The following is a 24,096-nucleotide window of genomic DNA, read 5'->3' as shown; positions in this document are numbered from 1 at the left end:
TATGTCTTTCCTTAAATAAACCAAAAAAGGGAAAAATAGCCTGTGGTATTTATAGTGTTTAGAAATGAAAGCCCTCTTTGGTGAAAAACTATCATCCTGGTGCTTATTATATTTCAAATAGTAGTGTTCTGTCAAAATATGCATTCATGCTTTCATCTACTCAGTACACTTTACTGAGCAGCAAGTATGTGGTTTATGGTGTTCACTTAAAAAGTGACAAGAAAATCAGGTAGGAGTCAGAGGAAATCAAGGTCAATGTACAACTGCAGAAGGGCACACCTGGGAAAAAATGCAAGTACAATACAAGACAAGGAAGCACTGGTTGCTGCCAAGTATAGCAAAGACATAATAAGAATAATGAATCATGACTCAGTAATTGTGATGGCTTTTTAAAGAAAGTATAATAATTGCATATAGATATTTAGGGGATAGAATGGGGACAGAAAGTGGTATATAGATGTTCTAAGAAAATTCAATCCGTATCTCAGTAATATAAATAAGAAGGTGTCCAAAAAGAGTTGTTTAAGAATCATCCTATAAAGTAAGTTAAGTATTGGATAGAAAGACAAATTAAGTGAATGGAGATTATTTAAATCTGAAAGAGGTTTAAAACCAACTATGAGCAGTGTTTAAAGAAATAAAGAGCTCTGAAAAGTAAAATGGCAGAATGGAAATGGCACCCCACAGGGGTTCAGAAAGGAATAATGGTAGGGAACTAACATTTTGTATTGGCTATGAATTAAGCAAATAGATTGCCTTATTACAGTCTCACAGTCATCCTCTTGGACAGTTATTCTTATCTATCCCTATATTCCAGATGAGGAGATGAAGGCTTAGAAGAGTAGCTTGCTCTTGATCACAGTTCATATGGGGCCACAAGGGCCTCAAACAAATCCCATGTCTTTCGCATTATACACTATAGCCCATTTCTAACTTGGATAGCAACACAGGTCAGCTTCCTATTGGTCTGGTTTCAGCTTTTCCATAAAAAATGAAACAATTGGATCAAATTAATTCTAAAGTCCCTTTAGGTCTAAAACTTAGCTCTAAAACAGAGGACAGTGATGAGTATATCCCACTGAGGGAAAACTTTAGTGACACACAAGGGTTTCAGAATAGAAAGAAGGAAGATCTTCCTAGATACTAAACATGGAAAATTTTGGTACCCAGAAAAAATTTAGATTATTAGACACAAATCACTCTACACATCTATATCTTTAAACATATATTTAATCAAATGTTCAAATCTCTGGTCCCCTTATTCTACTACTTCTACTGCCTATGACTTTAAATATGATGGTGTCAAAAATGGTTTTTAAATACATCTTGGATTCTACCCTCAAAAAAGATTAGAACTAATTTACATGTTCCTCTTTGAACATTTATATGAAAGTTGATTATTCTACCCTATCAAGAGACTTTATCAGTAACAGAATTTTATATTTCCCTCAAACACCTCAAATCTCCCCCTCTTTTAAACAATGATATCATTGCCAACAAGATGCCTGGTATGGGACTAGACCACATATCTGAATAGAGAAGGACAGCTGACCAAGACAGGCCTGGTTTTGCTGCCGCAGTCCAAATAGCATCACATCCTAACAAACTGGCTACTCTACTTAGCTGATGCAACAATATTTGGAGCAAAAATATAAGAGAGCCTATGATACCTGAGAAAAAGAAGCTCAAAAAGGATGAATGCCACCATGGAAAAACCAGCAGCACTGCTGGAAAAGCAGCCAAACCGTAGACCTTAGTGATGGGCAATCAGCAGTGTTATTTTATATACCTAGAAGTACCTGCTTTTAATGTGTTTAAGGTTGACATAGGTGCTTGAAGAACAGAATGTAACATTTTGTGGTGTAAAATTTTCGACACTGTAATTAGAGTGTGCACCAGTGGTAAACCCCTGAAGAGTCCCAGAGCGAGGAAAGTGTCAGCTACTCCCACGTAAATGTACAAAAAGTAAAACGAGCTGGTGCTGGTGATGATCACTGCAGAGCTGTCATTGGCACTCTTAGTAGTATTCCCTTTGTCTTCAGGAGATACTCTGTAAAATATAAGGAAAATTTCTTTTTGGCAACCAAATTTGCCTATTGAATTTCAAATATGTGTAAATGAAACCTAATTCTAGTCTAAAGAAACCCAACATATTTCATTATCAGAGCTGGTGCCTGTAATCTCAAGAATATACTATTGCAAAAACGTAGACAAATTTTCTCACCATCAAAATAGATAAAATTGTTAGGTTAAAATATCTAGAAAATATACTTAATGTATAATGTTTCAAATATTTTTATTGCATATTATGGAAAACTGAACACAACTAACTCCTTTAGAAATTGGCAAAAAGCTATAGGAACTATACATGAAATTGTTTACAATTTTAACCAAAATAACTATATTTTCCACTATTAAAATACTGAGAGAAAATGAAGCCCAGTGAATATTAAAATATTAATAAGACCAAATTTTGTATCAGCAGATACAAAACACAATTCAGAACAGGTCATGGAATACTCACTTACTAAGTAGACACAACAGAACCAAAGAAGCAGCCACCTGGAATGGAACAATACACAGTTGATTTTTTTCCAACATATTTATCCATTCCTTCCTTATCCACCTCTGATTTCACGACAATCAACATCAAAATACATAAAATTTCATTTGCCTTTGCTTTGCTTTCCTAGGTCCAGCAGCTGTAATAATCATTCTATTTACATCCAGTTAATGGAATTCTTATTTCACCAAAGTAAATACTTGGTGATTTCTTGTCTTCATTTAACAGGAACTATTCATTGAAGTTCACAGGAGAGCTAAGGTTACAGTTAAAAGTTTTAAGTAATAAACTTTGTTTTTTTATATATAAAGAGACTGTGAAAGTTCATTCATGGTGACAAGAATGATTTGACATAGAAATATGTGCCTGGGTACAAAGTATGGCTAAATTTTGCTAATGGTTAAATTATTAGAATTGTGAACCTTGCAACTAGGTGAGAATTTTACAGGCAGTAGGAATATAAGTCGATTTAAGCAACACCTTACTTTGCTGCCAGAAAATTAATCTAGTTAGTTATTATAAGTAATTTCAATTGCTCATGCAATCATTGTTAAGGACTAATACTTGAGACTATTAATTATATAAAAAGGTAAGATTAATATTTATTAAAATCAACTAAAACTTTCAATAGTGTGAAAATTCACAGTATGAATGAAGATGAGGTGAGGTTAAAACATAATTACTGGTATTATAATTACTTTGGGATTTCTCAAGGTGGAAACATCTGGCTAAGGGAGAATGCTCCATAACATTCCTAAAAAACAAAAGCTTTTCAAACCAACTGTGATTCTGGTGGCCCTTTTGATAGTCAAATCATCTATACTCCGTTCTATTTCAATTTGACATTTCATTTTGCTAAATCCTGTGGAGAAATTAATTTTATATCGACGCCATCACAACTGGTAATACCAGAAATGACTCTGAAACTACATACTTAGCCACAAAATAACTTTACCATAGACGCAAATTGAAGACACTACAATTTGAAAAAACTGGTGACTTGTTATGCTGCATAGGGTAAAGATAAAGAACCAAAGATGATTCATTCTAATAAGTTTTGTTCCTGTATAAAACGCTGAGCTATCTAACAAGGCACAAAATCAGCTCTGTGTTTAAATAAATACCTATTAAAACACTATTAGTATTATGCAGTTTCCACCAAAGGAGCACAGCATGATAAATGTTCTGTTTATACCAAAAACATAAACTCATTAGTATATTACAGTTGTATATCCTGTTTTGTTCTTCAGTGTATACAGAGCACATAGTATCATGCTTGGCATATATGGGAACACAGTAAACACAAATTGAATGAGTTGAATATGAGTAAATGGCTGAATGAATGACAGCAAGTAATAGTAAAGTGACATGACTTCATACACAGATTTCACTGCTTCACAGGTCAAATCATGCCCTAAAACATAGAACCATGCTAAGTAAACCTACTGTAAAAGGATTACAATCCATCAATAGCAGCAATGGTATTACAGCAGTATACCACATTTCCATTTTACTTATAAGGTAAGGCTACACAGGGATTCCTCATTAACAAACAGAAGGGGCATAAGAAAGGAAGAGAATACTGCAGTTTTTAAACAACTTTTCTTTAAAATCCAAGAACGAAAGCACTAAGCAGAATCTTTAGATAATTCAGTCGGTTACAACACCCTCTGGTCCAAAAATGAGCCAGGAAACAGTCTTCCAATCTATTGCTTACATTTCTTTTCTAGTCAATGATGCACTGCCAAGCAGGAGCACCAGAATTTTTATAGCCTGTATCCTTATTGCTAATATATAAGAAATTACAGTAGATATTTTGCCCTATAATGGGAGAAATGGTCCAAAAAATACAAAATAGACCTCCTTTTCAAAAACTCACATTAATGATGAATGTTAATGAATTGAATATAACTAATGTTTTCAGTTCAATGGCTTTGAAGACATATTAAAGGCTGTTTTATATTGCAAAAGGGAAGCATATTGAACCTATCCTATAAAACATAAAATCTTAATTGAAATATGACCTTTATGAGATTTAAAAGTGAATAAATCACTTTCATCAAGGAAGAAATGAATCTCAATCTTTCTTTAGTATGAGGCCATAAACAGGATTAAAAGAGCTAAATTATTTCCCAATATTATTTCTCGTACCGTGATGTGAAGATACCACTGAGATATTTTAATGGTAATGAGAAGGGAAACCCTGATACTAAGGAAGAAGCTTAGTCTAAAAGAAAAACTGTGTAAATTTTTATTAAAACAAGGCAATATAATTGTGAACATTAGTGAATGAATCTTTTATTTCTGTAGCTCTGTGCACATAATTTAAGCAACTACTATTTGCCTACTATTAGGAAGTTTTCTACTCAAAATTTTAAAAGCCTGTTAATTGGCAATGCCTATTGTATATTAGCCAAAATCCTCACTGTTTATTACACTATTTATTTACTGGAAAAGTACATTAGCAATCATTTTGCAGTTTTTTTTTCAATAATAGTGAGAGTTCAACTAATAAAATTGTTAATTATATTTATGTTCTCTATTGCAATTATGTTTCTTTCCCCAAGATGAAGGACTACTCCTTACTTAAGTATACTAATAGTGTTTTACATGTGCGCAGCAGCTCAACACTCGGTCATTAATTGCAGGCAAACCTTTTTTTATCGCTCTTCACTTTACTGTGCTTCCAAGGTACTGCAACTTCTACTAATTGAAGGTTTGTGGCAACCCTGCGTCGAGCAAGTCTATTGGCTCCATTTTCCCAACAGCATGTGCTCACTTTGTTTCTGTGTCACATTTTGGTAATTCTCACAATATGTCAAACTTTTTTTATTATGATTATATCTCTTATGGTGATCTATGATCAATGATTTTTCATGTTACTATTGCAATTGTTTTTGGAGCACCAGGAACCCTGCCCATATGAGAGAGTGAACGTAATTGATAAATGTTGTGTGTGTTCTGACTGTTCCACTAGCTGTTCCCCCATCCCTCTCCCTCTTTTCAGGCCTCTCTATTCCCTGAGACACAATAAATTGAAATTAGACCAATTAATTACCCTACAATGGCCTATATATATTCAAGTGACAGAAGAGTGACACGTCTCTTGCTTTAAATCAAAAGCTAGAAATGATTAAGCTCAGTGAGGGAGATATGTGGAAAGCCCAGAGAAACTGAAAACTAGACCTTGCGCCAAACAGTTAGCCAAGTTGTGAATGCGAAGGAAAAGTTCTTGAAGGAAATTGCAAGTGGTACTCCAGTGGATACACAAACAATATGAAAGCAAAAAACACCCTTAATGCTGACATGAAGTTGTAGTGGTCTGGATAGATGATCCAACCAGCCACAACATTCTGAAGCCAAAGCTCAATCTAGAGCAAGGCCCTAACTCTCTACAATTTTATAAAGGCTGAGAGAGATAAGGAAGATGCAGAAGAAAAGTTTGAAGCTGAGAGGTTTCATAAAGTTTAAGGAAAGAAGCCATATCCATAACATAAAAGTACAAGGTAAAGCAGCAAGTCATAATGTAGAAGCTGCAGCAAGTATTTAGAAGATCTAGCTAAGGTAATTAATGAAGGTAGCTACACTAAACACCAGATTTTAAGGATCGACAAAACAGCCTTCTATTGGAAGAAGATGCCATCATGGACTTTCATAGCTAGAGAGAAGTCAATGCCTGGCTTCCAAACTTCAAAGGACAGGCTTATTCTCTTATTAGTGGCTAATGCAGCTGGTGACTTGAAGTGGAAACCAATGCTCATTGACCATTCTAAAAATCCTAAGGCCCTTAAGAATTATGCTCAATCCACTCTGCCTGTGCTTTAAAAATGGAATAACAAAGCCTAGATGACAGCACATTAGTTTACATCATGGTATACTGAGTATTTTAAGCCCACTGTTGAGAACTACTATTCACAAAAACAATATTCCATTTACAGATTTAATGCAATCACAATAAAATACCACAGCATTTTTTACTGAATAGAAAAAGGTAACTATGAAATTACTTTGGAATGACAAGGGGCCCTGAATAGCCAAAGACACACTGAAAATGAAAAATGAAACTGGAGGAATTGCACTATCAACTTTAAAACATACTATAAAGCTACAGTGGTCAAAACTACATAGTACTGGCACAAGGACAGACATACTGACCAGTGGAACTGAATTGAGAGTTCTAATATAGATCCTCGCAAATACAGTCAACTGATATTCTACAAGGCCACAAAGCCCACTCAACTGGGAGAGAATTGCCTCTTTAACAAACTGTGCTTGGAAAATTAGATATCCATATCCAAAAGAAAGAGAGCGGAACACCATCTCACACCTTATACAAAAATTAACTCAAGATGGATCAAAGACCTAAATAAAAGAACCAAGACCATAAAGGTCTTAGAAGATAATGTAGGGAAGAATCTACAATATTTTTTATTAGGAAATAATTTCATGAGCTTTATACCCAAAGCACAAAAAAAAAAAAAAAGAAAGAAAAAATAGATAAAAGGGAACTCCTCAAAATTAAAAACTTTTATACCTCAAAGGAGTTTGTCAAGAAAGTGAAAAGGCAGCCTACACAATGAGAAAAAATATGTGGTAACCATATATCTGATAGGGACCTAATATTCAGCATATATAAAGAAATCCTACACCTCAAAAAAAAAAAAAAAAAAAAAGAACAACCCATTTAAAAAATGGCCAAGTAGCTGGGCCTGAGCCTCAGTGGTGTTGCAGCACCTCCTGCTAGTTTACTGGACTTACCCAGGTCAGCTGACAGTAAGGTGAGGATGGACAACACACAACACCAAGGAACAGAGAGAGTCTACAGCTGTGGGCATGAAAGTCCCATCCACCAGCCATGTGGGATTGAAGCCCTCTCTCAGTTGAGAGGTGGAGTGGGCATTGCCACCCCAGGGTTCTCAAGATGGAGGAATAAAATTTGGATTAGAGTGGACTTACTGGTATTCTACTATAGAATTATTGTGACTCTAGCAATGGAAGAAATTATATCATTGATGTGGAGACAGTGGCCACGGGAGTTGCTAAAAGCAGGGAGAAGGAATAGGAGGTGTGATATGGTGGCATTTTAGGGACTTGGAGTTGTACTGAATGATATTGCAGGGACAGATGCAGGACATTACATATCCTGCCATAACCCACTGAATGGACTGGGAGAGAGTGTAAACTACAATGTAAACTATAATCCATGCTATGTAGCAGTGCTCCAAAATGTATTCATCAATTGCAATGAAAGTACCATACTAATAAAAGAAGTTGTTGATATGGGAAAAGTGGGGTGTGTGGGGAGGGAGGCATATGGGAATCTTTTATTTTTTAATGTAACATTTTGTGTGATCTATGTATCTTTTAAAAATAAAAAGTATATTTTTTAAAAATAGGCAAGTAAATTGAATAGACACTTCTCCAAAGAAGAAATTCAAATGGCTAAAAAGCATATGAATAGATGTTCAACATCACTATTAGGGAAATGCAAATCAAAACCACAATGAGATATCATCTTATACCCATTAGACTGGTGGCTATTAAAAAACAACAGTAGACTACAAATGTTGGAGAGAATGTGGAGGACTGAGACCCCTATCCACTGCTGGTGGGAATGCAGAATGGTGCAGCCATTGTGGAGGACCATTTGGTGGTTCCTCAGGATGCTAACTCTAGAACTGATACATGATCAAGCAATCCCACCCTGATCTGTCAGCAACCATCAGCAACGAGGGAAGTCCCTCCTCCAACAAAAAGATTATGACCCACTGATGTCTCAGATGATGGTTAGCAATTTTTAGCAATAAAATATTTTAAAATTAAGGTATGTACATTGTTTTTTCAGGCAAAAGGCTATTGAACATTTAATAGATTGCAGTAGAGCATAAATATAACTTTTATATGCCCTGGGACACAAAAAAAACTTGTGTGACTCACTTTACTGCAGTATTTGCTTTACTGCATTTGTCTGGAACCAAACCTGTGATATCTCCCAGCTATGCCTATAATTAATTATGTATCATTTTGAAAGGTGCATAAGGTCAACTTCATGGAGATACATGGGACAAAGGTCATGTAAATTAATATAAATCACCACCACATTCAGATAAGACTACTTTTTCTTACATAAATCTGTAAGTTGAAGGCAATTAGGTAATAGGATATTTTGATTCAGAGGTTCGAATCATTAGTAATGATAAAGGGCTGGTTTGAGATTAAGTGTCACAGGGGTAGGTTTCATTCACATTAATGTCAGTCATCTGACATGACTGGCAGAGATTAATAAGGTAAATTTCAAAAACATTTTGACGCAATGTTATTACTCACTTGAAAGTATCAAATTACCCAACCTCATTTTTTTTGTTAAAGTGTAAAAGGAAATATTGAAACTTTCATTATATTGTTACTATAGACTTGCGCACCTCAAACTTTTTTGAGCTTTATAATAATGATATGACGTTAAAGATATTAATAATAACAGCAAATAGCATTGCTGACTATGAGCGTATTTGGAACCAAACCCTACTTTTATATTCATGACATCTCTTAACCCACAAAATGACCTATATAGCTGGTACAATTATAATCTCCATTTTATAGATGAGGAAATGGAGACGCAAGAGATGAAATAACTTTCTTAATTTTATAGTGCTAATAAGACAGAGTTGAATTCATACCCAGGCAGGTTGATTCCAGAATTAACACTGTGCTCTACTGCATCTCACATCAAGCCTCCATTTGTTTTTGTTGTTTTTGTTGTTTTTTATTTTCATGTAAAATGGCAGGGCAAAAGAAGAGATATCACAAAACTCAAAGATCAAATGGAAACCTATGGCTGACAAGTGAAGTAGTATGCATGACTTTTTTGTACATACCCTTAGATATTTAAAACTGTCTTACTCGATCAGGGATGAGTGATGATACATTATGCAGCCCTCCAAATTGAAGTGAGAAAGTGCATAGCAATAGGAAAAATGTGTAGGTCCAAGGTTATGTTTCAGTGATTTATACATTGATATACTATTAGCACTCTGCCTCCCTGTGAAAATTTGGGAGGAAGAAAGAAGGGAGGGAAGAGCGGAAGAGAAAGAAAGGGAGGGAGGGAACCTATGTCCTCAAGTTGCTCCAAAACCAGGGAGGCAAGACACCAAAACCAAAAATTGAGGAAGAGTTCAGAAGAGTTAAAACAGAGGGAAGTACAAGGCACAAAGACATCACCTTGGTCATGACCCTGCAGAAACTTGCACCTTCCCAACACCTCTTAGATCTCACCTTGTACTATTTTTGCCCTGTTCACTTCTCTAGCCTGGATGTCATTCTTCCTGTTCCTCAAGTGATTCATGTTTACCTGTTTTCTCTTCCTAGGAAGTTCTTCCTTTAGATTTCTGCATGTCTCACTTGATTCGTGTCTGTAAGCAAATGTCTTCTCGGACCACCCTGTCTAAAGACGCTCTCTAAGCCAGGGGTCCACAGAAATGTTTCAGGGGGTCCGTGAGTTTGAATTGAAAAAAATCAACTTATTATCTTTATTTTCTCTTACCTCTAACAGAAAGCTAGCATTTCCTTCACTTATTAATGTATGCAATAAATTATAGTAGTATTCATTCCATATCACATTACAGTTGTTGCATACCTCAAAAAATGGTTTATGCTCATCCATACTTGGAAATTACAGTCGTTGTTAGACCCAAAGCTAGTTGAGTGTCATAAAACTATCTGCTGCTACATTCTGAGAAGGGGTCCATGGTTTTCACCTCACTGGCTAAGGGGTTCATGGAACAAAAAAGGTAAAGAAACCCTGCTCTAAGCACAACCAACTATGTAGTCTTATTTTATTCTTTTTACAGTGCATATACTTACAAAATATATTTTGGTTCATACATTTAACTTCTTTATTGTTTTTCTTCACTAGAATGTAAGTTCTTTGACAGTATATCTAGTCTATTTTAGAACACTGTATATTCTAAGACAGAACGTAGTACACTAAGTGTTCAGGTAAATATTTGTTATTGAATGGTGGGGCATCGTATGTGGGAGGCCAAAGCAATGATGCCAAAGTGTTTGTGGTAGAGTGAAAGATAGTAATTTGCAGCTTCTCATTAAGAACTAGAATCTGTATCACTGAACTTGAATCTGGGATTGGTCGTGTGACTTGCTTTGTCCAATATGATATTAGCAAATGTGACACAAGTGAAACTTTAAAAAGTGCTTGCCCAAGAGGGTTTGCCTCCTCTTGCTGCTAGGAACTCAGAGACTATCAAGGGAAGTTACCCAGGCTGGCCTACTGGAGAACTAGAGACCATGTGGAACTGGCCCTCAGCTTATCCAGCTATCCCAACCTAGGTTCCAGATATATTAGTGAGGGCATCACAGACTGTCCCAGCAACATCCATACTAGAAGACCCAGCAGCCAACCCTCAGAACTGTGAAAAATAATAAATGTTTGTTATTTTAAGTCACTTAGTTTGGGGGTGATTTGTTATACAGTCAAAGCTACCTAATATGATGATTGAGTTTTGTCTATAAGATCATTCATCATTTAGAAGGAACAACATGTACAAATGCAGGGAAATATTGACGTTTATAGATAGCATATGGTGAAAGTGACTGGCCCAGTATGCTGGAAAGGAAAGTACTGAATTGGGGGAAGGGGGAAGACTGAATGGGAGATGAAAAGAGAATGATGGGAGGTGAGGTGGGCTAGTTCATAAACAGTTTTTTAAAATATGCAAAGGTCCTCAAACTTTATCCAGAGGATTAAATGGATCCATTAAAGGCTTTTAACCAGGGGTTATTATGAATAATAATTTCATGAAGATCACTATGGCGCCAATGTGAAGACTAGAATGTCAGTGGAAGACTAGAAGCAGGACAATCAATCAGGAAGCTGTTAAAAAATTCTTCCACTCTCCTAGCCTCAAGGTAATAAAAAGAGAAATCCCACTCTTTAGAAAAATATGCCACCCATAAAAGCTGGGGAAAATGTTTACTTGCCCTTGATCTGTAAGCTGATCTACTTTGAGCTCTAGAGAGGACAGAGGAGGGAAAGCTGTGGAAAATGCTTTTCCTAGAATAGCCACAGGAGAGGTAGTTGGTCTTTTCTACCAGGAGGCAACATCTGCTCTCACGTTCGATTTAGGTGTCGTGATAGGATAAATTCAAAGTATCCTCTGGAACAAATATCTGCAGTGGTGACTCAGAGATGGTTTTGTTGTGTCCATGTAGTTTGTGTTTGTCTGTTTTTACTTAATCAACTACTCATTTTTAAAATTGGGGAAACATTACAGAAATTTCTGGATTTCTGTCTTGAGAAAGCAGAAGGTTGATAAACCTGATTCCAAATTCCCTCAAAGCAAATCCTGACTGGTGCTAAGCTGCAGTGCCCCCTCTAGACAGGGCAATTGCTCTCTAATCAGACATATAGTCTACTTCACCCATGACCTTCTCTGCCAGGCTCCATTAGGCATATATGTGGTTGCTCATGACCTCATTTATCATCCAGCTTCAGGAACCTCTTGTGCTGACAGGGTACTTTTGGCTTACTGTGTGAATGGTGGTCACTTTTTTGTTTTTTAATTTGCTGTTGTGAAGGACAGCAGGAACATGGTCAGCAAGCAATGTGGTGGCATTGGAGCCAACACAATTCTCTAAATGGATGATCTGAATTTCTGAAATGTGTGTAAAAAATTATTACTAAGCTACTAATATATTATATTTATCTCATTTTGTGACGCAATAGTCTTTTAAAGCTGATGAATCATTATTCGCACATTTAATAGTGCAACACCTAAAGTCAAATAAATTAAAAAATTACACAGAAATATTTTCAGAATTTATTTCAATGCATTTATTGGTCTTCTACTTTGAGCTTTTGAATCTCTCTAATGAATACTCTTCATATATTTGTGTTGAAGCATATTTTATTTGCTATCCATGAAATAATAAAATATCAATACCAATTGCAATTGTTGAATTATAGAAGCTAAGAACTATATGGAATTATGCTATTATCCATTATAAAATTATATATATACATAAACCTGCATATATATATCTAAACTTTCTTAATTTAACTTTAATTTGCAATAATATTTTATAATAGAAAATTCTTACCTCAATCAGAAAAACAACAAAGCACCAAATTAGCACAAAAATTAATCTCTTATGGACAGTAATGTATCGAAGATATGTGTTCCATGTGGTCACTGCTGGAATGCTCTCCACATCATCCAAAAAGCACTCCTGAAAAGAAAGAAACACTGTTATTACAATGAGAAAATACAATTTCACCACTGTTGCAGATTATTTTAAATACGTGGAAAGAAAAAGTATTACTCTTTGAAGCTAAGTAAATTTAAGCAACTATAAATCTGAAAGAAATTTATGATGTCACCCATAGAAAGAATAATTGCACATGGGAGAAACACAATTTTTTGAAAAATGAAAAACACTGAATTCTTCAAAATTCTGAGACTGTGTCACTGATTATATTACTGTATTTTATGGGGGAAAATTTTACCATTTAAATGCTTAACAATGTCATACATTTCTTAAATGAATGATTCTACCAAACTGAAGCTTTCTAGAACTCTCTTTAACTTGTTACTTCAGCTGTCCATGGACAAGCCCACTTTGGTGTTTTGCTAGCTATAAAGATCTTCCTATAGACTAGAAGACCAACTTGGGTGTGTAGACACCTCAGTAGCCCAGGATTCTTTTTCTTTCCAGCTATGACTTCAGTTACATAATTCTAGCTTAAAAGTCTTTATTTGTCCTTTGGTAGATGCATTTTGAAAATTTGAAAAAGAGAGGGTCTAGATAATCCAAAGGGAAGGGATAGTTTTGTTCCTGATAAGATCAACAAAGCTCAAAGAAGGGGCCCGATGATACTGGAAATAGCTCTGCCATTAAATTTCTAGGAGCTGCTTGAATTTGGACAAGCTATTGAGTTTCTCTGAGCCTAAGTTTCCCTATCTGAAAATGAGATAATGATATGCCTTCATAGGGTAATGGTAGGGACTAAGTGTAGGCTACCTGGCACTATTATTAATGGTGAGAGGGATCATTTTTTATAACTAAATTCATAGGTTTGAGAAACTTGTTCAGATTGGTATTAAGTTATTTAGGTGAATTATCCTTTAGGAAACCTTTAAAAAATTACAGAAATACAGAAAGTAAGCATTTTAGAGATTTTCTATTTTGTTTCCTCATTTTACAAAGGAGGAAACTTTGGTCTAGAGATGTTAAATAACTTGTGACTTGCCTAAGGTCACACTACTCTTTGATGACCTATCCTATCAAAAATATCAATTCACTATAGCCCTGCCCATGGCTCAGCTCATTCAAGGAGCCTAAGGAATTTTTCTAGTTAAAAAAAAAAATACCTCTTTTATATTACTCCCAATTTTATGAATAAAAGAGTTTATTCTTTAAAACTTAATATAACAGAGAAGTGGATGTGGCTCAAGAAGTTGGGCACCTGCCTATCCCATGGGAAGTCCTGGTTCAGTTGCTGGTGCCTCCTAAAGAATACGAGCAAGACAGCAAGCTGATGCGATGGGCTGATGCACTGAGTTGATGCAACAAGGTGACACAGTGAGATGATGCAGCAAGGAGACACAATAAGGAACACAGTGAGAGACACAACAAGCAGAGAGTGGAGGTGGCTCAAGTGATTGGTAACTCCCTCCCACATGGAGGGTCCCAGGTTCAGTTCCCCATGCCTCCAAAAAAAAGATGAGCACACAACGAACAGAAACAGCAGACAGCAAAAGCAAACAATGAGAAGGAAGGGAGGAAGGGAGGAAAGGAAAGTAAATTTTTTAAAAAATCAACAGCTTAATATAGTAGATTTTCTGCAAGAAGATTGGCACTAGTATATGCTGAGTCTCACTTTTCTTCTTTAAAAGAAACCTTATTCAGAAACCCAAAATATAAAGAAAATTGAAGAAGGAAAAAAGGCCACACCAACTAAATCCAGGAAAATTGATGTATAAACCACAATGTGTATAGTCCTGTCAACAGATTAGATACTTTAAATGTAGGCTACCTACAAACAGAAATATTACTTTGGTCTCTGATGAACTGAACCTATTTGTTTATGTATTTATTTATACTCCATCTTTTCTCAGATGAAGTTTAAGGTAGTGATAAAGCAGATGCTTTCTAATTTCATAATAATGATTTTCGCTGATCTGTTAAAGACCAGATGTTAAGCCTTTGCTTTGGCTTGAAATATATATCATGGGAATAGATACTTCCAACAATATATAAAAAAAAAAAAACTTGATTACTTTCTTTTACATTGTATTTATATAATATATGGGTTTAGACTTTCTAAGTTTTAAGATAAACTTCATCCCCAAATTTGAGTGAGTTTTATTACATGCCACATACTGCATTTTACTTAATTGCCCTCTGTGGGGGGAAATAAAATCACTAATCGTTTATACATGCCTTTAAATCTTCTTCATTAATTTCTTCACTTATTTCCAAACCACTGTCTTGAGATAATCGTCTTGAATATATGTCCATTTCAACTAAGTTAGCCTGAGGGGCCAGTGACATTTTTCGTGTGAATGCTGTTGTCCTCCTGTGAATGTTTTGCCCTTGGTTGCCAGAGGAGTGTGTCATCAAGTTCAGAACAGATTGCCTTCTTCCTCTCTGAAGCGTGGGGCCAGTGTTAATCAAGTTACTCCGAGGAAGGATACCTTCTCCCTGCTCACAATCTGGAACTAAGGACAGTCTTCTCTCTAAAGTTTCACCAGAATCCTCATCAATGCCATTCATTGGCAATGGAGTCTTTTGTGTTATTGAAATTCTTCTTAGGGAGTTGATTGGATTGAGAATAGAGTTCTTTCTTTTTTCACCAAACTCTCCAGTCTGTTTAAAAGATTGTTTTTTTGTTTCATTCCAGGAATGAGCAGCATCTCCTTCTAATGAAAAACGCCGCAGGGTTTCAGTTATAATTGAATTTCTTCTTTCTGCACTAAACTGGTCAAAAGAATCATATCCCATGAGCTTTGAGCTGAAGTCTGGCCGTAGATTTTGTAGTTCAGAAAATGTTCCATAAAAATAGCTGCTACCTTCATGTAAAATTAGTATTTTGTCAGCTTTCTTTAAATGTTCCATTTTGGAAGTAACCAAAATCCTAGTTTTGTTAGCCATCAATTTACAGACACAGCTTTAAGAATAGAAAAAGATACATATATGTAAGATATCCATTTTATAGACATTTTATTACAATAATATATTTTGCTTTTAGCATTGTATTACATTAAACCTCTACTGTATAATTTTATGATTATAATTAAAATGATTTTAAATGGAAATACTCCATATTAATTAATTTGATGTCTTCTTGAATTATTATAGCATGAAACAACATGCTATACTGTAAAGTTAACTGTCAAGACACCTAAAATGAAGTTAAATTCTGATATTAAAAAAGAAGTTTGACTTTGAGCAAATTTTCTACCCTCTGAACCTTGAATTATTCATCAAGAAAACAAGGGAATTGTTAGATGCCCTCTAAGGTCTTTAGGGGTCTCTATTTCTATGTGTCTTCTAAAATGTTAGAGCTTTCCTGTTACTTAAAATTTTCTATTAATTTTTTGACATTTTAAGTTGACTATCAAATTAGTCCTCAAGAGCAAATATTAAGACTAATCTGATCTGTTAACAAAAAAATAAGTGAGAATTGGATAATAAACTTGACCCTCCCCTGATAAAATTACCCCGTTGTCTAGAAGTAAACCCTGACTAGAACCCTGACTAAGGGGGATCAATTCTTTAAGCATTATAACATTAGATATTGTAAAGAGAGAGTCATCATTCTAGATTATACTCTAACATACTAACTAAGTAGCAAAGTTTATGTTGGTAAGCAGTTTCTTATCACAGGCACAGAACTGTAAAAATAGTATCTTAGGTATTAAATTTGACTAAGTTCTAGGAAAGGTGCTATAGACGTAATGCACATATATAAACCCTTATCACTTAAGATATTTATTGCTAGAAAAATGACTATTCTCATAGTAAATTGCTTTATCATCATTAAAATAATTCTGAAACTCTGAATTCAAATCATATAACTAACTCTCTTAAGAACTTCATTAACATTGAGTCCTATTTGGGTTCGAGTGAAATCTAAATCCTGAGCTCTAGATAACTGAAAAAGATGGTTAAAGGGAGTTATTAAGGTAGATGATCAACCTAGGCATTCAGCTATCTTAAAACATTAAGGCATTCAGCATGTGTAGTTTCTTAAGAAATTTACTATATAAGGAAGAGATAGAAAAAAATACTTAACATAAAAATTTTTTTAAAAATTATATATAATAACCAAGTAAAACAATAGGAGATATGTCACAAGACAATATTATCATAAAAATTCCAAGGATAGTGATTGCTATAAGAGTTTGGAGATGAAAGAAAATGGTTTAGCATGAGGAGATCAGAAAAAGTTTTAATAGATCTTGAATCTGGACCATAAAGGAAAGATCAGATTTGAATAAGTGCTATGTTACATTTTGTCATACTCAGTCAAAGCAATGCTAGAATATTTCTCAAAAGATAATATGCAGCCTATGATGGTAGAGGTCTTATTTCATATCTTCTGGCGCATTATAAGTAAACTATTCAAAGACCATACCTTTCAAATATTTCTTTTTCTGTTAAAACATCTAGGTATCCAAAAGGAGAGTCTAAGAGGTACAAATCAGCGTCTTTGTATACTGCTCTAAAAAGAAAATGGAAATTAAATTAGATCTCCTCAACATTTCCCTTGATTTCAAATGAGGAACAAAGATAGAAATTATGGATTATTTTCTATAGGTTTCAACAGTATTCCAGAAACTACTAAATTGGTTCTGCTAACAGTGGCATCAACTAGCAAAAGTTACAAAATGAATCTCACCATATCATATAATTTAAAATATTCCCTTAAACAGAAAAAGAAAGAAAACCTCTCAGCAACAATAATATTTGTGAAGAGTCAGGCACTATGCTATGTATTGGTGTGATAGATTGGCTTACATAGGCCCTCAAAAGACATGTTCTTAATCTTCTTTTTTTTTTATTAAGATTTATTTTTTACTTGTTTCTCCCCCTCCCCGCCCTGCCCCATTTGTCTGTTCTCTGTGTCCATTTGCTGCATGTTCTTCTTTTGTCTGCTTCTGTTGTTGTCAGTGGCATGGGAATCTGTGTCTCTTTTTGTTGCGTCATCTTGTTCCATCAGCTCTCTGTGTGTGCGGCGCCATTCCTGGGCAGGCTGAACTTTCTTTCGTGCTGGGCAGCTCTCCTTACGGGGCGCACTCCTTGCGTGTGGGGCTCCCCTATTCGGGGACACCTCTGTGTGGCACGGCACTCCTTGCGCACATCAGCACTGTGCATTAGCCAGCTCCACGTGGGTCAAGGAGGCCCAGTGTTTGAACTGCAGACCTCCCATGTGGTAGACAGATGTCCTATCCACGGGGCCAAGTCCATTTCCCTGTTCTTAATCTTAATCTGCATCCCTGTGGATGTGAACCCATTTATAAATACAATCTTTTAAAGGTGTTCTTATTTGTAAAAGTGTGACCTAACTGCATAAAGGTGAGTCTTAATCTATATTAACGGAATCCTCTATAAACAGAAGAAATATGGACACAGTCAGAGAAGTCCACATAGGAAAAAGCCAAAGTCAGGGGAAAGAGGGAGAGCAGACACAGGGGAGAGAGATTGCTATGAGACGGGAGGCAGAGATGCAAGCCAAGGAACCCCAAGGATTGCGGCAAGTCAGCACCTGAATGCTGCAGACTTTGGGAAGAAAGCATAGCCTTGCTTTTGGACTTCCAGCCTCCAAAACCACAAGACAGTAAATTCCCATTGTTTAAACCAACCTCTTGTGTGGTATTTGTCATACCAGCCTGTAAGACAGTTGCCTAAGACAGATGGGAATACAATGGCAAACAATACACAGAACCCACCCTCAAAATACTTAGGGAAACAAAGGAAAAAACAATTTCAACTTTTTAAAATATCAGAGAAAACACTTAAATGAAGCATATTTTCTTAGTTTTTCAAATTGCTAGCAGTTATGCTATGCTGTATCATTGAAACTTCATTTTGCTCTTTATAGTCTCAGTCTCTATAACATATTCATAAGAGTTCCAAACAAGTAAAGGATGAAAGATTCACAATAAAATATTATACCCATAATATTTTTCTTTTTAAGTTAAAAAATAGAATTTCATGAGTAAATAAAATCTCCATTGAATTGGTCTTAGAACAGAAATAAGATGAAATATAGTCCTATATTAATAGAAACAAGATCATTTCTGATGTGATTATTAGTTACCCTACTCCTATCCTAACCACTAAGGATTCATATAATTGTTGGTACTTTTTGTAAGAAGAAGATTGTGTTCAGTCAGCATGTAATTAAGAAGTAATGGGGGAAGCAGATTTGGCCCAACAGATAGGGTGCCCACCTACCACATGGGAAGTCCAAGGTTCAAACCCAGGGCCTCCTTGACCCGTGTGGTAAGCTGGCCCACGTGCAGTGCTGATGTGTGCAAGGAGGGCTGTGCCACGCCAGGGTCCCCCCCCCCCCCCCCCCCCGCTGCACACTCTGTAAGGAGAGCCACCCTGCGTGAAAAAAATGCAGCCTGCCCAGGAATGGCACCACACACATGGAGAGCTGGTACAGCAAGATGATGCAACAAAATGAGACACAAATTCCAGGTGCCACTGACAACAGTACAAGCAGACACAGAAGAACACACAGCAAATGGACACAGAGAGCAGACAACTGGGGGGAGTGGGTGGGGAAGGGGAGAGAAACAAATTTTAAAAAATAATAAATCTTTAAAAAAATAAAAAGAAGTAATGGGGGAAGCGGCTATGGCTCAATCAGTCGGGCTTCCATCTACCATAGGAGACCTTGGGTTCACGTCCTGGGCCTCCCTGTGAAGGCAGGGCCAGCCCACAGGCACCGAAGAGAGCCAACTCAGAAAGATGATGCAAAAAAAGGGAGACAAGTGAAAACACAGAAGAGCACTCAGCAAATGGACAGAGGGCAAAGAGCAAGTAAGCCACAAAGGGGCAGGGAATAAAAATACAAAATAAAAAAAAATAATGGGGGAAAAAATGAAATGGTAAAAAGTTCAAGTAAAATTTGAGCTAAAAGAACCAAGGTAGCATAAATTATTATTATTTTTTTACAGCAACAATCCTCCAAGTGTATAAATTATTTTTAAGACGACATGAAGGCTAAATGATCACCATCAAAACATATCCAAGGTCTTTCTCCCCCTCCCACTCAATCCTTACTTCCGTCTTTCCCTCATCTATGACAAGCATTTCTCAAGAGATTAGAAATAATATATTCATCATCCCAAACTAGACAACACATGACACATTCTGAGTAGTATAAAAATAAACAAGTATTTTCAGTAGTATCTCAAACTGCGTATACCTTACAATAAAACCAAATCTCAAACTGGTAAGTACAAACTCAATTCTATGTTTAGTGTCTAGAAGTCATATAATATATCTTTTCTAAATGTGAAATGAAATGTTTAAGACAGGTGTTACTTTGGCTCATGGGTAAATTAACCAACTTCTAGCATTTAGAAATCATTATCTGTAAGTTATATGTGTTCATTGATTTATTACTTCACAGTTTAGTCCCATAATCAATGTATGGTTTAATGTGAAGAGGACCTGTTCAAATTCTGATTCTACCATTTCACTGTGTGGATTTTGGCAAGTTAATATTTTACAGTCTCTGTAAAATGGGGAGAACAATGCTTTCTTGGTAGGATTGTGTGGGGGTTAAATTAAATTACACACACATCCACACACATGCACCTGTATCACCTAGATAAGTGCCAGGCAATTGCAGTCCTCAATGAGTGTTAGTTTCCTGTCTCAGCTTTGAGAAGCAGGAAAAATAAGGTAAAAGAGCTGAAATATCAAGTCAGTGTGATTTCTTGTTGACAATTTTAGCAGCACAATTAGAAGAATTTTGTGCATGTCCATCTGAACATAAAAGCAAAAACAGAAGCCAAAAGCAGGTATGTGCTTTGGTGGCAGGAAAGGCAGGAAGGGTGGATGTGTATGATGGAAGTAACAGAAATTTACCTCTTTTTCCTTGCTCTATGCAGAATCTCAGTTTTCTATTTGCCCTTATTCTGTAAACCATACTATAAGGCAAACAAGTATACACACATCAAAATAAGGGCATGCATTTTGAAGAAGCCATCTTCCTTTTCATATCTGGATACTATATCATTGCCTGTAGTTTTAAAGATGACTCTTAACCTACTGGCCATAAAACCCCAGACATTTTATTTGTAAACAGAGTATAAAGCAATGGAGAGATTCTGTGATTTTTTTCAATGCATGAAAAAAAGGCAAGATATTTACAGCAAGTGTCAACTGGTCCAATAGTCAGATAATACCTTGCTAAAGAAATTCTTGCTCGTTGACCTCCACTCAATGTGATCCCACCTTCTCCAAGAACTGTATTGTCTTTCTCTGCAAACTTGGAGATGTCCTATTATCAAAAATGGAAATTTAGAGAGGACTTTTTAGTGTGTTGGATCTGAATTTGGAAGGTACCTCTTCCTTCAAAAGTAACCATGTATCAGAATATTGTTTTAACCACAGTTGAAAGTTTGAATATTGCATCTCAACTATATCAAATGCAATTAATTTAGTTGATCAGAACAACATTGCTGAAATTTTAAAAGTAAAATCTTCTTTAATTCCTAAAATATCATTCATAATAATTAAATAAAAATGGAGAGCATCAAAAAATAAATATATATACTTATGCCTATGTAAATATGCATATATCATCCAAAGGCCCATTACACAAACTATAACAGTTATTGACATACTAAAGTACACTTTCTGCCCATCTAAATTCACTCTTAAAAGGAAACCTCCAAAAATGAATAAATCTCCTACTAAGAGAACCTGAAAGAATACTATTCACACAATTCTTCAGTATCTAAGTATTTTTTTTAATGACAGAACAAATAGATTTAGGTTCTCATCTTGGACTTGTCAATTACCTGTGTGTGACCTCAACATCTTTTTCTCTGTACAATGGGAAAAATATTTAATTCCAAGAGGTATAAAGAAGATTGAGTACATTTAATCTAATTTCTGATACTCAATAAATGCTTTTTTCTTATCTAGCTCGTTCCTTTAATGACCATTGATATAAGGCATGTGACTGCAGAAAAGTCAAGAAGAATATGTATCTTTGATTTGTTGACATTTTCAAAGCTGGGTTGAAAACTAGATTCTGACCATCTAGAGCTGCATCTTTTGACTAATAATACCTTGGTTGCCAGGACATGAGTCTCATAATAAAATAGGACTAAATGTAACAGAAGTTAGCATCCTTTTTGAGAAAGGCACAGATACTCAATATCCCTCCACACACTTTTCTTAAAGGATAAAATGTCACAGCTTGACACCGATGGTATACTTTTATCTTGGATGGGAATAACTTGGCATGGTCCAGAAAACCAGATACGTAGTTGCAAAAAGAAGCCAGTATTTCAGAATTAAATAATTTGGAGAACACTCATTAGGTGCTGAGACTGAGTAAAGCAGTACTTTTCAATCTTTAGCGTACATCAGAATCACCTGGAAATCTTGTTAAAACACAGATTTTTTGGTCCTACTCAGAATGATTCTGATTAAGTAGATCTAAACTGGAGACTGAGAATTTGCTTTCTTTTTTTTATTAGAGAAGTTGTAGATTTACAGAACCATGCATAAAATAAAAGACAAGAATCCCATATACTACCCTATTATTAATACCTTGCATTGGTATGGTACATTTTTCACAATCAATAAAAGCACATTTTTATGATTGTACTATTAACCATTTCTATGGTTCAACTTACTAAGCATCCTCTTTGGTCTGCCATGGGAACAAGGCAACACCTTTCCATATTTCTCTTACCCACCCACCCACCCAACATAACTTTCTCTCTTATCCGTTCTCAGAAACTCATTCCTATGCCCTCTTCCTAGCTACTCTGCCTCTCCAGTCAGCTCGCCATAATGAACTCTGTGGCAACAACTATTCTAGGCATTATAAAATATTAGAATTTATAAAAAATAATCCTGGACTCCATGGAATTAGAAATACAATTGAGACGATAAACCATAATACAGGGGAGATCTAAATAGCATCCCTAAGACTTAATGAACCAGTTTTAGGTCATAAAACAGTACATGAAACTGTATGTTTCTTGTATCATGTTACTCTGTCTGTTCAATTAAAACCACAAGCTAGGGAAATGGATGTAGCTCAAACAATTGGGCTCCCATCTATTATACAGGAGGACGAGGGCTTGATGCCCAGGGCCTCCTGATGAGGGCAAGCTGGCCCATACAGTGAGCTGGCCCACACGGAGTGCCAGTCCATGCAGGAAAGCAGCCCTGTGCAGGAGAGCTGCCCTGCGTGGGAATGCTGCCTCATGCAGGAAAAGCCGCCTCATGCAGGAGTGCTGGCCAACACGGAGAGCTGACATAGCAAGATGACACAACAAGAGACACAGAGGAGAGAAAATAAGAAGACGTAGCAGAACAGGGGAGCCGAGGTGGCACAAGAGAGTAATCACCTCTCTTCCACTCAAAAGGTCCCAGGATTGGCTCCCGGAGCCGCCTACTAATGAGAATACAAACAGACACAGCAGAACACACAGTGAACGGATACAGAGAGCTGACAACAGGGGGAGAAATAAATAAAAAATGAATCTTAAAAAAAAAAAAAACACAAACCATATTGATTCCTTTTCATTTTCAGAGCATATTAATTTTTAGCTCCTACAATAGCAGCCTATGTTCCAGTGCCTGCTCTTTTGGGCATTCTGTTAGGCAGGTGACAGGTTCCTGCCAGGTGCTCCTTCTTTGGCCTGGTTTAGAGGGAATGGTATTTCTGTGTGAAAGCTTCCCCCATGCTTGGGAAAGCTTCCAGTTTAGGTGCATCCTGAGAAAATGCCATGAAAATACATCCAAGTGTCCTTGTTCCCAAGTCACTGAGTTACAATTTAAATTATGATTATGGTACCCATTTTTTAGTACTGTCAGATGTCATGTAAGCTGTACTTGTCATGGTTGCTCTATAAATAACAAAGCTGGAATACTGAATTGAACAACATGAGGCCCAGAATTTGAACCTTCATCTATCAGGCTTATTGTGAAATCCAGTTACTTAATTGTTCTATGATTCAATTGCTATCATGATAACCTAGGTGGAAAAATAATTCTTGTTTCATAAATAGTGTTAAGTATGATGATTAAGGAAACAGCACTTACAAAGCAATTCAATAAAAAGCAGTGAAATAAAATGTTGTTGTTTTGTTTTTTTTGATTTTGCACGGCAGGGACAAGACAGTCACTTTATTCAAGTCCTCCCAGGTGCCTCCCCACTCTCGTTAGAAGACAGAGAAGAAAACAGAAGTACTGAGATTATAATTCAATTAATCTGAGAAGAAAAGAGAAGAAAAAAAGAAAGAAAA

The 24,096-nt window shown here is 35.9% G+C and overlaps 1 protein-coding gene across 2 annotated transcripts in view; it reads right to left on the bottom strand.

Annotated features, from left to right (window-relative positions):
• CFTR (CF transmembrane conductance regulator) overlaps positions 1 to 24,096 on the bottom strand; it is a 199,564-nt gene that overhangs the window by 69,354 nt on the left and 106,114 nt on the right. For both annotated transcript variants that reach the window (XM_058297260.2, XM_058297261.2), the window contains exons 12-17: positions 21,010 to 21,104; positions 17,217 to 17,303; positions 15,020 to 15,746; positions 12,677 to 12,805; positions 2,525 to 2,562; positions 1,800 to 2,050 (exon numbers count right to left, since the gene is read on the bottom strand). In XM_058297260.2, coding sequence (XP_058153243.1) covers positions 1,800 to 2,050; positions 2,525 to 2,562; positions 12,677 to 12,805; positions 15,020 to 15,746; positions 17,217 to 17,303; positions 21,010 to 21,104 — 1,327 coding nt within the window. The remainder of the gene's footprint in view (positions 1 to 1,799; positions 2,051 to 2,524; positions 2,563 to 12,676; positions 12,806 to 15,019; positions 15,747 to 17,216; positions 17,304 to 21,009; positions 21,105 to 24,096) is intronic.

Source organism: Dasypus novemcinctus, chromosome 5, assembly GCF_030445035.2.
Source record: "Dasypus novemcinctus isolate mDasNov1 chromosome 5, mDasNov1.1.hap2, whole genome shotgun sequence".
Taxonomy (NCBI): domain Eukaryota; kingdom Metazoa; phylum Chordata; class Mammalia; order Cingulata; family Dasypodidae; genus Dasypus; species Dasypus novemcinctus.
This window is presented reverse-complemented; position numbering and strand designations above follow the sequence as displayed.